The 13,770-nt window shown below is 43.7% G+C and overlaps 1 protein-coding gene across 1 annotated transcript in view; it reads left to right on the top strand.

The window, feature by feature from the left end:
• The window catches only part of Sycp2l (synaptonemal complex protein 2 like), a 53,589-nt gene that overhangs the window by 15,897 nt on the left and 23,922 nt on the right, over positions 1–13,770 (top strand). The window contains exons 10-18 of the mRNA XM_028763100.1: positions 268–320; positions 1,228–1,273; positions 4,272–4,364; positions 4,470–4,537; positions 5,835–5,973; positions 8,277–8,388; positions 8,834–8,952; positions 10,422–10,479; positions 10,564–10,642. Coding sequence (XP_028618933.1) covers positions 268–320; positions 1,228–1,273; positions 4,272–4,364; positions 4,470–4,537; positions 5,835–5,973; positions 8,277–8,388; positions 8,834–8,952; positions 10,422–10,479; positions 10,564–10,642 — 767 coding nt within the window. The remainder of the gene's footprint in view (positions 1–267; positions 321–1,227; positions 1,274–4,271; positions 4,365–4,469; positions 4,538–5,834; positions 5,974–8,276; positions 8,389–8,833; positions 8,953–10,421; positions 10,480–10,563; positions 10,643–13,770) is intronic.

The following is a 13,770-nucleotide window of genomic DNA, read 5'->3' as shown; positions in this document are numbered from 1 at the left end:
AGTGTGCGGTAGATGGGTTCATCAAATACTGGACTCTAAGGGAGCTCTATTTTTCTTGTTTACTTTTTCCCTAAATGAGTCCATCATGCATTGGCTTCTGCACCCTGAGTATTCTTCAGCTGAAGAGCTAATGCTGAGGGTATGAGGGGGTAGCTTGTCCCCAACCCTCTCTCTGGGCACAAAACATTGCTGCCACAAAGCAGTGCATCCTTGTGAATCCTAGGGTTGGCCAGGACGATGGTCACGATACTATGCTTCTTATCTTAGGACTGTCGGCAGTTCCTCAATTTCCTGAATAACAGACTTGGCGACCAGAGAAGGTAATGTGTCTTTGGGATTATTTTATCAGATAATTAGAATATGATATTTTCTAGTATTTTAAGACTAAGATCTTTTTAACTTCAAGAGCATACGGGGTCAACATTTGACTGATTGGTTGGGAATCTGGGAAAAGCCTGGTATGGTGGCTCATACCTGTAAGTCTAGTACTTGGGAGGCTGAAGTGGGTGGGGTTTTTTGTTTAGATTTGTTTTGTGTCAAATGTATTTATTTTATATATGTATGAGTGTTTGACCTCTGTGTATATATACCAGACATGTGCCTAAAGGGCATGGAATCTCCTGGAACTGGAGTTATAGACAGTTGTAAGCTACCATGTTGGTGTTGGGAACTGAATCCAGATCCTTTGTAAGAGCAACAAGTGTCCTCAAGCATCTTTCCTATCCTGAGAGTTCCTGGATTTCTTGAAGAGTAATTTTGAAAAGGCTAAAGGTACCTGAGGATAGGTATACCACGGACAGGCAACTCCTTGATGAGATAATATTTGCTAAGTTCATTCAGTTCTTTTTTTTTTTTTCTTAAGGTTTTTTGAGACAGGGTTTCTCTGTATAGCCCTGGCTGTCCTGGAACTCACTCTGTAGACCAGGCTAGCCTCAAACTCAGAAATCCACCTGCCTCTGCCTCCTAAGTGCTGGGATTAAAGACATGCGCCACCACTGCCCGGCTTCACTTAGTTCTTTAGTGAATTTTTTTCAGAAATGAATGCTAATAATCCCGACTTATAAACTGTCTGCTGGAGGTGAAACCTCACCCCAGTAGATCTTTATTTGCTGAGTTGAACTCCCCTCACAAATCCTGTGGACAGGAGACTTCCCAGCATGCCATAGTTGTGAAAACTGTAGGACATTGCCAGGTCATGTTGATTTCTAATCGTGAGGCGTTTTGCAGAGTCTACTCCTTCCCATGCTTGGCTGCTTTTGCTGATGATCAGGAGGTAGGTCTGCATGCCTCCCCCTCCCCTCTCTCTCCACAAGGGGGGTGTGAAATGAAACACTATTAGGTTCATACAGTTAGGTCAGACGTTTGCTGTCAGTACTCTAAGGGACCATTTACTTATTTGTGTGTGTGCGTGTGTGTGTGTATGTTCTTGTGTACATAGAGGCCAGAATAACCCTGGCTGTCAGTTCTCAGGCACCGGGCACACAGAGGAGCCTTTAAAAAGGGGATGTTAACTTCTCTTAGTGACCTTACCTTCAAACTGATCAGTTCATGTCATAACCAGGATGTGTTTTCAGAAAGCTTAAAGGGGTCTGTGGCTGTACTGGGAGGAGGGCTGTCTGAAGACGTCTGTAAGTGTCAGACTCTCACATTGTGTTTTACCTGTTCATAGCGAATATGATTTACAACTGAACTGGAGGGCAAAGAGTCAAGGTTCTCTTAATTCCCCCGTCTAGTTGATACTGTCTCCCTTTTCTCCTAGCAACCAGTCCACTTTGCTTTCTCCACACTGTGTGTGCTATAGCACAAGGCCCATTGGTGCAAACGATCTTTCTGAACTATGTGCCATTGTAGCTCACACACTATGGCACCAGTGTGTGCTTTCTAGCTTCCGGTTTACCTCATACTTTGGAGACTAAGGCTAACTAGTTTCCTTTCCTTATCTTTCTTGGGTTCTAGAAAGACAGGGCTTTTTGTGTAACAGGGCTCCAAGCAATGAGCTTTACAGCTTTGAGGTGAAACACACCCACTTACCTAGAACCATGGTACAGTTGAGATTTCTTGAATGTCCTCACTAATCGTTTCAATCATTTCTTTGTCGTGGGCTCAGGGACCCTTTCAGGGCCCCCCAGGGCTGAGCTTTTTGACTCGCAACACAAAGTTCCTTCTTCCCACAGCTGATTTATGGATGCTTGCCTGTCAGGTGCCCCTCCTTTTCTGCATCCCAGAGGATTTTATTCTCTGGCTGTCCTCACCAGGGTTTCCAGGCTTCCATCTGCTTAAGTTTTGGCTCTTATACTAGCACACTAGTGGCGCGTACTGTGGGAAAAATTCTCTGTTCAGCTTCGTGGCCACTGTGGTGGGCTTGAGTGATGGAGAGAAAAATTATTCAAAAAGACCCTATTCACTAGAAAGTGAGTTCTAGAATAGTGAGTCTGGTGTTTGGTCTGCTGTTCAGGGAATAAAGGCATTATGCATAAGGTTGAGCATCCTATGCTAAAGGTTTAACATGTTCCAAAGAGCCTGACCTACTGAGTTCTCCATGAGAGCAAATGGAAAGATTAGGACTTGAGAGCTTAGTCAGAAAAGCACCTGCCTCACAAGCCTGAAGACAGGAGTTTAAGCCTTAGAAACAATCCTTTCCTTTCCTTTTTTTTTTTTCCTTTTTTTTTTCCTTTTTTTTTCCTTTTTTTTTTAAAGCTAGGAATCGTAGTATATGACCTGGCCCACAGGTTAGTCCATGGAGTCTACAAGGAAGAGAGTGGGGATGGAGGGGCAAGAGATGCAAAGAATGGAGACAAGACAGGGTGTCTGATCAAGTCTCATTTATTGAAAGGCAGTTATGGGTATATATAAGCATATATATAAGCACAAGCAGGGGTGTGCAGCTGGAGACACTTTACCACATGTGCCTTGCAGCAGGGGCCACTAAACCGTACATTCAGGACATGTCTGAGAAACAAGATGTTTATCAGAGTGTGCTCAGCTGTCGTAGGCTGCTTGCAAAAATATCATGCTAGAAAAACAAGTCTCTTGTCAGGTGGGAAAGTATCAACCTGCAAATATATATGACCCAAGATGGCTGCAAAGATGATAGCCACTTTCAGCTAGGAGTCGGCTCCCAACAAAGATCCACTTGTAATTCCAGTTCTGGGTACTTCAGTCTGGACTGAGACAAGAGGACCCCTGGACTCACCTGCCAGTCAAACAGAAACTAGAGGATTCTAGGCAAGGATCCTGTATGCAGACTAGAAAGTTATTTGCTACTTAAGGTTCAGCACCCATGAACATCCAAACACACACATAAACACACACGCACACAAAGAGGGAAAAAGCTTCATGGCCCATGGAGATGGCTCATCAGATAAAGGTGCTTTTGCCAAGCCCAGTGACCTGAATTCAGTCCCTGAGAGATGCATGGTAGGAGTGAACTGGCTCCTGCAAGTTGTCCTCTGACCTTCACATGTATGCCATGACATGCACTCATGTGAATGCAAACATACAGTAAATAAGATGTAAAAGAAACATAAAATGTCTCATGCCTGTCTTCATGCAAGGCACAAGTAGACTACAAGTATATATAAACTACTGTATAAATTTCCCGTAGGAGTTGAATGTCAATTTGTGGTATGTAAGAGTCCTTTCTTCAGTCTCCTTCCTGTTATCATGCAGATGTTCCAAAATCAGAACCGCTCTGATCTAAGTACTTCAGATGAGCAGTGCTCAGCCTGGACTGGTGACATTTGTCTAGAATGACCCTAGCGGAGGATAAAAGGCATTGCAGGAGGAGCCTCTGGGCAGATGCCCATGGGGAGTGGGACAGAAAAGACTTTCTACACCACATTGCTTGAATCCTTCATTTTTACTCTGAATGTCTATTTTGTAATGATAAAAGCAATCTGAGCCCAAGTATTATATGATCCCTGATTGATGGTAAGCTGGACACCAAATTGCCACTCTCTTGCTCACAAAATCTTCCTTGCTAGAAGTTTCCACCACTATTCACTGTGGTTTACTATAGATTCAATACCAAGAGAAAGAATGGCATGTAACACATTTAAGTATCTGTTAGATATTCTGAGGACAATGGGATCTTTCTGGAAAGGGGTTGGAGTACAGGACTGAGACCCACTTCTGATTTACATGGGATTTTGGTACTGAGAGCTGAGATTAGTCCTGTTCTGAGTGGAGCATGGGTTGTTGCTAGTGAGTGATTTAAATTGTACCCTTTGACATCAGATTTCCATATAACTTTTGCTGAAATTCTCCCACAGATGAGAAAACCAGCGGATGAAAAATTAGAAGAATTTTGGATTGATTTCAACCTAGGAAGCCAGAGTGTGACTTTTTACATAGATAATGCAGAGGTAACTAGGGTTCATTGCCCGGCAGGGCTAAGTATTTAGGAATTCTTTGTGCAAATATGATTATGTGTTCATGACTTTCCTCCTTTTTTATTTTTCCCCATCAAGAGTGCTCTGTGGGAGCCAGTACAACTTTTGAAGGAAGCCATGGACAAGTTCTTTGTTATAGGTAAGATGTAAACACCTTCCCAAGTGGCTTCCACTGTTGCTTCTGTGGATGTTATGTTTAGTTAACCCTAGAGCAGATTTTGATCATGCGTTCTTACTTGGAGTTTTTCTTTCATTTTAAAAGATTTATTTTATTTATATGTTCGTGTCTGTCTGTGTCTAGAAATTCTAGCATGTGGGTGGATGTCTGCAGAATCCAAAAGAGGGTGTTGGATCTCCTGGAGCTGATTTAAGAGGTGTTTGTGAGCCGCCTGATGTGGGTGCTGGGAACTGAACTTTGGGTCCTTTGGAAGAATAGAATGAGCTCTTGCCCTTTGAGCCATCTCTCCAGACCCAGAAGAGAGGCTTCTCTGAATGGGAATTGAACTCGGCCTGAGGTAGTGAGAGTGCCAAGTCCTTAACCACTAGGCAATCAGGGAGGGTCCCTTTGCTTCATTGAATCAAAGAGTGGATTAGTTTCAATTCAATATTTAACTGACTCTTTTGAAAGATATCAACTTGTAATTAAGATAAAAATGGTTGTGCTGTTGTATGTTCTTATTTGTGTTAAATCTTTACAGTCTGATGTGTGGTTCTATACTGGCAGATCACGGTAGTTTGTATTCACCAAGAGTTTCAAGTGGGTTGCCATTTTGGATCACCCAGGTGAAGACCCATGTGTCCCCCTTTCTCTTCCTTTTCTTTCTTTTTACCGCGGTAGGTATTTGGCTTTTAGCTTTGTTTGCTCTTTCATGACCTTCCTACTAGATCGAGCATCTGTCTAGTCTGTACTGATTATGGCTTTTTTCTTTCTGGGACTGAACTTTAATTTTGATCCAAGTTATTTTCAGTTTTGAAGCTGACTGCTCATTCGCCACAACCGTAACACAGACCCAAACATCTCGATAGATGCTTCAGCACTTCTCTTTAAGAGATGTCTACTGAGGTGGATATTGGCATGTTGGAAACCGGATTTTAGAAATGTGGAATTTCAGAGAGAGAAAGAGAGGGAGAGAAGAGAATTTTGCTTAGTATATCTGAAACTAAAATACCTGTTGTATAACAAGAATTCTTTTTGAGAGACATGGAGTGGTGTCATATAAGAGAACACTTATTTCTTTACCAGTACAGCAAGGTCCTTCGAATTTTCAGATAATCAGCCTCTAAGTCATGTATCCGTGTGGATGTAAATAAAAAATTCAAAGTCATCTATATTTGGTATGGCTTCATATTCTTTTTGCAGAACATTCTGAACAGTTGATTAAAGCTTTCGTTACACTGATTTACCTGATATGGTACATTTTTTTTTTTTTTTTTAAAAAATAGTAGGATAACGATGTTCATTGTTTATCTGAAGCAGCCAATTGTTGTCAACAAGAGAGAAGCAAAGAAAATAGAAATCCACTTTGATAGGCAACTTGGCATTTCACAAGCTTCTGTTCGAGCTTTGGAAGAAGACAAACAGGTGGCTCTATCTATCTATCTATCTATCTATCTATCTATCTATCTATCTATCTATCTGTCTATCTATCTATCCCTCCCCTTCTCTCCTCATTCTCTCTCTTCCTCTTTTTCTCTAGTTTCTTTCCTTCTTTTTTCTTAAACAGGGATTCTCTCTATAGCCCTAGAACTTACTCTGTAGACCAAGCTGGCCTTGAACACTGAAATAGCATTTGCCTCTGTCTCCCCAGTGCTGGGATTAAAGGCCTGTGCTACCATGCCTGGCTTCATTTCCTTTGATCATTTGAAAGTGTATTTTCAATCTCTTGAGTTTTGATGTATCTTTTGGTCAAGGAGAAGACTTGAGGGTCCTATATTTCATCTGAGCTCTTCCTTGTGTGTCATTATCTTCAATACGTAGGTCACAAAAGCCCTTTCTGCCTTAAATGACTTTTTGCATCTACTGTGGACAGGGCAGCTTGTATGCAGTATTATTACTTCTTTCCATACTCCCACAGACATGACAGGGCTTCTTGACCTTTCCTCCTGGTCCTGGGGGGAATCAGCAGGGAGTTCCCCAACTCTGTACTGGCCTTTCCTGGTGGAAGTGTCCTGCACCTGCCTTGGGATTCTGTGGCCTCCCTCCTGGATCCCACTTCTTCCTGTACACCCAGGGGTGTTTTTCTGTCACAGACAGTAGGCAAGACAAAGAGATTTGTGGTAAAAAGGCATCCAACAACAGACAGGAGACCGAATGGAGAGATCAGAAGAAGGGAAGGAGAAGGTGTGGGAGGGAGTCTTGGCTGGCTTTTTTGTTTGTTTGTTTTGAGTTATATCAAAGCATCTTATGGATGATAAAGTGCTCTACAGACACAATTCTCAAGGTCCTACATGGAGGAGGATGAGGGTGAGAGAGGAAGGAGTACTAACCACTTAGGAAGAAGCTGGCTCTGTAGTGTTACATGACAAGTGGCCAGATGTGCTCAGTTCTCCTTTACATGTGAGGACTGTTGAATCAGCATATTCCCCACTCTCCCAAATGGAATGTGATGTTTTGGTGTGGAGGACTGGCGTCTACACCAGAGGAAGCCACAGTTCCTGGAGTAGGAAGCTCCTGTAAGAAAAGGGTCGGGTTGGAGCATCATTAGTGGGTGCTCACTGCAGACTCACACTGAGAGAGCCACACGCCAGGGAACTGTGGATTAAAAGTCACTCCTGGCCTTAGATCAACTCAAGCCAAAGAATCTGGATGTCAGTTTCGTTTTTTTTCTTTTTATCTCTTTTCTTTCTTTCTTCCCTCTCTTCTTCCCCCTCCCTCTTTCCCCCTCCCTCTTTCCCCCTCCCTCTTTCCCCCTCCCTCCTCTTGTTCCCCCTCTCCCCTCTTCTTCCCCCTTTCCCCCTCCCTTTCCTCCCTCTTTTCTTCCCTTCCCCCTTCCCCTCCCTTCCTCCCTCTTTGCTCCCTCTTCTCCTCCCTTCCCCCTCCCTTCCCCTCCTTTCCCCTTCTTTCCTTCTTCCCTTCTCCCTTTCCCCTTCTCCTTCCCCCTCCTTTTCCCTTCCTTCTTCCCCCTCCTTTCCCCTTCCTCCTTCCCCCTTCTTCTTCCCCCTCCCTTTTCCTCCCTTCCCCCTCCTTCCTCACCCTTCCCCCTCCTTCCTCACCCTTCCCCCTCCTTCCTCACTCTCCCTTCCCCCTCCTCCCTCACTCTCCCTTCCCCCTCCTCCCTCACCTTCCCTTCCCCTCCCTTCCCCTTCCTCTCTTATCCCTCCTCTCCTCTCATTGATTTTCCTCTCTCCTCCTCCCTCTCTCCTCTCCTCCCTCCTCTCCCCTCCTCCTCTCCCCTCCTCCTCTCCCCTCCTCCTCTCCCCTCTTATCTCCCTCCACCCCTGTCCTCTGTAGTCCATATTTTGTTTTACATCAGCAAGCTGGGTCACTGATAAAGAAATAGAGTTTATTTAGCTCTGGAGGCTGGAGTCACCCTTGACCTTGTCCTGACATCTGTCCAGCCTCTGAAGGCCTAGACTCAGAAGCAGTTTTACAGCCCCTCCCACACTCTTCCCCCCCCCCCCCAAATACTCCAGCTCTCAGAGCTACTGCACTGGGAATGCGGTTTCTAACATGCAAAAATTGAAGAGTGCGTTCAAGCCATGACAGATGACAAAAGACCGTGGGAGAGTGACTATGAACAAACAGCCAGAGCTGGTCCTAGAAGGTGGTGGTTGGGGGAGGGGGTGGCTGTGGAGGAGTGTAAGCCAGAAAAAAACAGCATGCAAAAGAACATAGCAGATAGTTCACTCCCCTAATCCATCAACTTGTTGTGAGATAAGCTTTAGAACTTTTTTTTTTTTAATGCTCTTTCATTTCAGACTTCTGTTTTGATAAAGGAGACCTCTGTCCTTGAAAAAGAAGATGGGGAGATTTCTAGTAGTGGTGAAAGAGAAACAGGTATGCAGGGGAGTGGCAGGAGTCTGACTAAATTCTCTGTAGAAGCGTGAGGGTGCCTGGGAAGAAGTCCTGCACACCCTGACCTGGTCACGTGACGGCCTCCCATGAAGACCGGATCATAACCTTGAAGCTCCTTCTCATTCTGCTAATGTCTCTCTTTGGGGGCATCTGGAATCAGTCAAGAAGAACAGATGCTGGGGGTGTCAGGAGACACAGCTCTGCAGAGCTATCCCTAATGGCACAAGGCAGCTTCTCTTGAGTTTTGATTTTGGATTTGCGAGTCAAGGCACAAACTCACTACCGGCTCTTACCACTAGGAGGCGGTGTACTAGAGCTATGTTTGATTGGAGTGTAAGGACAGAGTGCCAGCTTGGCTCTTGGAGGTTATTGGGTATTTTTGTTGTTGTTGTTGTTGTTGTTATTGTTCCTTTCTTACTGAATATAGAGGATGCAGAAGAATCCACAATCCTGCCAGAGTTCGTGGATGCGGAAGTTGACCAATGCCTAATAACTCGCTGCTTTAATGTCCAGTCGGTGCCTGCTGTGAGTAAAGGGAGCTGTGAGGTTGGAATTTGTGGCTTGCGGGACAGACAAGCACATGTCTCCTCTCCTGAATAGTAGTCCAGTTTTCTCTCCCACAGCTGTCCGCCAATAATTTGTCGTCTTCAGATTGAATTCATGTTCCAAGCTGATGTATTCTCTCTGTTCCTTAAACATGGCTCTCTCATGAAGTGCCTGGCTAGGCTGTTCTCAGTCTTGTCCCCTCATTTGGTATCTGGAGGAAGGTATCTGACAATGTAGGGAAGGAGCCTGAGGATCAGATGCGGTTTTCCCTTCTAGCTAGTGGACACATTGACTAATACTGCTGCTCGCAGGGCCGTGTATCTGTCAATGGATGTGTCCTACTTAGGGTTTCTATTGCTATCAAGAAAAATGACCAAAAGCAACTTGGGGAGGAAAAGGTTTGTTTGGATTACTCTTTTATAGCACTATTTATCATTGAGGGAAGTCGAGACAGGAACTAAAGCAGGGCAGGAACCTGGAGGCAGGAAGTGATGCAGAGGCCATGGCAGATTGCTGCTTACTAGCTTGCTCAGCCTACTTTCATATAGAACCTAGGACCACCAGCCCAGGGATGGACCCATCCAGGATGGACTGGACCCTCCTCCATCAAACACTAAATAAGAGAATGCCCAACAGGCTTGCCCTCAGCCTAATCTTGTGGAGACATTTTTTCAATTGAAGTTCCCTCCTCTCGGATGACTCTAGCTTATGTTGAGTTGACATAAAACTATCCAGCTCAGGAAGTGACTCCTAGCTCTTGTGTCTGGCCTTCTTAGGATTTAAAAATGGGCACTCAGTTATTGACTAGCAGGGGCAAGAAGGGCTGGCGTATTATTTCATAGCAGGGTGGCTGTGGGTAATGATGTTGGGAGAAAGGGTTTGGGATGTTTTCACTATAAAGCAATAATAAAGTGTTTGAGGACGTACAGATGTTTAGCCCGACTTACCAGACTTTTCACAGTGCAGACATGAAGCAAAGCCTGACATGTTACATCGCACATGTGCACTTTGATGCCAAGTTGAAAAATTAAACAATATAAGCGCCCCTGTGTGGTTTATGTAGGTGTTCCTTCCGTTTCTTGTTTCCTTATGTGAACACATGGCCTGGAGGTGGGACTGATAGCGATCTTGGGGTTTTACATTTAACAACCAGAGGTGAGTCTTTCAGATAAATTGTCACCTTTTAATGTCACCACTTAGGTGTCTTGGGAAGTTGCCCCCTAGCGCTGATGTCCCTGGACACATGCTCGTAGCGTTTCTTCTTGACCCAATACATACCGTGGCCATCTTTGATAAATGACAAGTCCTGGTGTGTGATTTGGAAGTGAAAGTTTTGGAACAACAGTCATTGGGAGCCAAGCTGTGTTCAGCTGTGTTTCAGAGGTGGTGTGAGTCTCAAAGACTGGACACTGGGGCTTCCCCATTACCATAGTAACTCTTCTTCTCTTCCTCCTCTTCCTCCTCCTTAGCAAACAAAATCAGAAGACCAGTCACCTGAAAACTCAAAACCAGAGGAGCCCGAACAAGGTGCAGTGAGTTTTCTCTACCATCTCTGAATGGTCTAGTTAAATGTTTGCCCAAGATGCTTACTATTATTTTATTTTTAACTAGTTACTTCAGAATATGAGTTTCCTGTGGATGTGCAAGAACCATCAATTCAAAATCAGGCTTCTAAATTAAATAATACAAAGTAAGTGATTTTCATTTTCAACATAATTCTTTTTTAAGTCGGCACAGGAGCTGCCCACATTGATACTTCCAAGCCTACCTGCATCTATAGTAAGTCCCGTGTTTATGGAGGCATTGTGATACACCCATACATGTATCCGCAAGGTAACTGCCCTGTTTATGAGAGATAGGGTGATCTTTTTTTCTTTTAAAGACAAGTAGCAATTGTGTAATGATCAATGAATAGTTCTTGGCCTTATTCATCTTAAATATCTTAAATATCCATCATCTCCATGTAGTGAAGGCAGTCACCCTGATGTGATGCCAACCCTGTGATGCTGTAACTATGGACCAATTGCACCCATCATACCCCTTTACCTGGCTTCTGATGACCACCATTTCATCTCCTCTCTATGGGTTAGACTGTTCAGATCCCACATGGCAGTGACGTCATGCAGACTTGTCTTTGCCCACATGGTTGTTTCACTCAGCAGGACTTCCTCTGGTGTCACTCGTGTTGAGAATTTCAGGATTTCATCCTGTGTGGCTGAGCAATATATCATTGAGTGTATGTATCATGTTTTCATATCTGTTCAGTTTTTTTTTTTTTTGTGAACATTTAGGCCATTGTAAGACTACAAAACCACACAGATCACTCTCATTTGAGTACTACGTGCTGACAGAGTTTCCTCTAATCTAGCCCTTCTCATCAAACTCCATGTGAAGTGTTTAGTAGGACAATTTGTGTTGTGTTGGCAAATTCCCTTACTCTGAGGGGCTCTGCAAGCAAAACCTTCAGAGCTGCCTTGCAGTGACGTAGTTTTCTGCTGTGTTTTAGATTAAACACAAGATCACTGTTTAATCTTAATGAATGACAAAGCAGCACCATTTTTAATGGCCTTGAGATATAACACACTTGGCTATTAATATGCAGGGTAGTTGTAGGACACAACCATACAGGGGCTACTACAGAACACGGTGAAAGAGAAGAGAAAAAGATTTTAAGTAGATGGAGAAATAGTGTGTTCTTGACAGGGATGGTTCAATAGCAAGATCTCAACTCTGCCCAAATAGATCTAATATAACTCCTGGTTTGAATATCAGTAGGCGTAAAAAGAAACTGGTGAGCCATTTCTCAATTCCTTGTGGAAACTTCACAAGGTTTTCAAAGCGGGGTGAAGTGACGGGGCTGCCACCCTACATGCACTGCAGATGTACCGGAAGCTGAGAGTGTAGTGTTGCTATAAAGAGATCTAAATAAAAAGCAGGAAGAGGCTTTGCAGGAATGTGGGTTGTTGACGTCTGATGAAAATACAGAAGCAGTTCAGTAGAGAAAGGTAGGGTTTTCTACAATTAACAGATATAATATGGAAATGACTGAATACCCTTGTGAAAAAAAACACCAAAAATTGAAAAACAACACACCCCCCAAATGATCTTCAAATCTTTTCACTGTGTAAAAATGAACCAAACTTGGGTCATAGGCTTATGTATAGAACATACTTGGAATGAATACATGACTTTGCAGGGGTCAGTTTTGGAGATATCAAACTAAAACCAGCCTGTAAAAAAAAAAAACCAACCAACCAACAAACAAGAAAACAACCAAAACCAAACCAAAACAACAACAACAACAAAACACCCAATGAACTGATAAACTAGACTTTATCAAAGCCCTGTGCTCTTTGAAAATCCATGGATATGGAAGAAAAGGCCAGCCAAGGCCTTGTTGAAAACATTTGTAAATATTTGCTTCTGGACTTGTGGTTAAAATTTTCAGTAGTAAAGATGCAACCCAATGAAGCTACAGGCAAAAGAGTTAAGCAAGTTTTGTCCTGAAGAGAAACGTGCAGGTGGCAGATGAGCTCCTGAGAGCTGTGCTGTCCACGCCATCAGTCACACTGGAAGTATGCGTCAGACAACGGCCGGATGCATCCTACATCATCAGGATGGCTAATCTTAAGTGCTGTCTGTACGTCATGTTCATGACAGAACGGACATGACAGGACTCTCATGACTGCTGGTAGCTTCTTAAAGTGAGGGTAACTACCCTCTGGTCCATTTCTCCCAATCTTCTGTATTTTTTCAAGATGTCTGTCAGCCTGTGTCCACAAAGAGAATGTGCAGACGTTTACAGCAGCTTCATTCAGGAAAACCCTCGAATGGGAACAATTCACATGATCACCAGTGGGTGGATGAATGAACACATTCTGGTACAGGATGGTGTCCCCAATCCAAGTATAGTACCTGGGACAAGGAATGTTTGGGAGCTCTGGCTTTGGAATATTTGTATATAATATATATACTATCTTAGGATTGAGACCCAAATCTAAATGTTAATTCCTTTTGTCCTTTACATACCCGATACCCATGGGCTGATGGCGACATCCTGGTGTTTTGGTGTGCCTGCAGTTCCTTACACAGATCAGGCATGGGCTTCTACTGTGTCATCACCTTCACACTCAGAAGGTTTGGACTTTAGTGTTTGGTTGGAGGTTTTCAGATTTGGAACTACCAACTTGCATACCAATGTCAGATTTTTCAATTCCTTTGATTATAAGCCCAAAAGCAAGAGAGGAAAATCATATAATAGTTCTATCTTTAATTTTTTCCTGTTGGATCATATTATTTTCCATAGAAGCTGCCCCCCCCACAACAGTACACACAAATCCCAGTCATCCCACAACTTATGTCAGTAGACTGGATATTTGATGAGAGGTTACTTACTGTTAAGTATAGATGAGAAACTTATGGAACCCAATTGAAGAACAGGCAACGTCTCTCCACAGAAGACAAGTGAACAGCTGACAGCGTCACCAAACTCTGGGGACAACTTTTTTTTTTAAAGCACCCCAGATAGGTCCTGGGCAGGGCCAGGGTTGAGAGATCCCATTTTCGAGCATCAACTGTGCTGGCAGACTACCTGCGAACCCTTGTCCCCTCCTCTCTGTGTCTGAGGAATGACAGACTTCACAAAAGCTCATTTTCTTTTGAATCACAGTATTTCTTTCCAGAAGGTCTATGTGGAAACAGGTTGTAAGATACATTTGTGTGCGGAACAGAGCACATCCCACAGGCTTGTCCATGATCAAGAAGCCAGACCTTTGTGGGGAGGGTGAGGGTGAATGAGGTCGTCCCTGCCCTGTTAAC

Source organism: Grammomys surdaster, unplaced genomic scaffold, assembly GCF_004785775.1.
Source record: "Grammomys surdaster isolate TR1022 unplaced genomic scaffold, NIH_TR_1.0 137, whole genome shotgun sequence".
Classification (NCBI taxonomy): domain Eukaryota; kingdom Metazoa; phylum Chordata; class Mammalia; order Rodentia; family Muridae; genus Grammomys; species Grammomys surdaster.
Note: the sequence above shows the minus strand (reverse complement) of the source record. Positions and strands in the feature narration are given on the sequence as shown.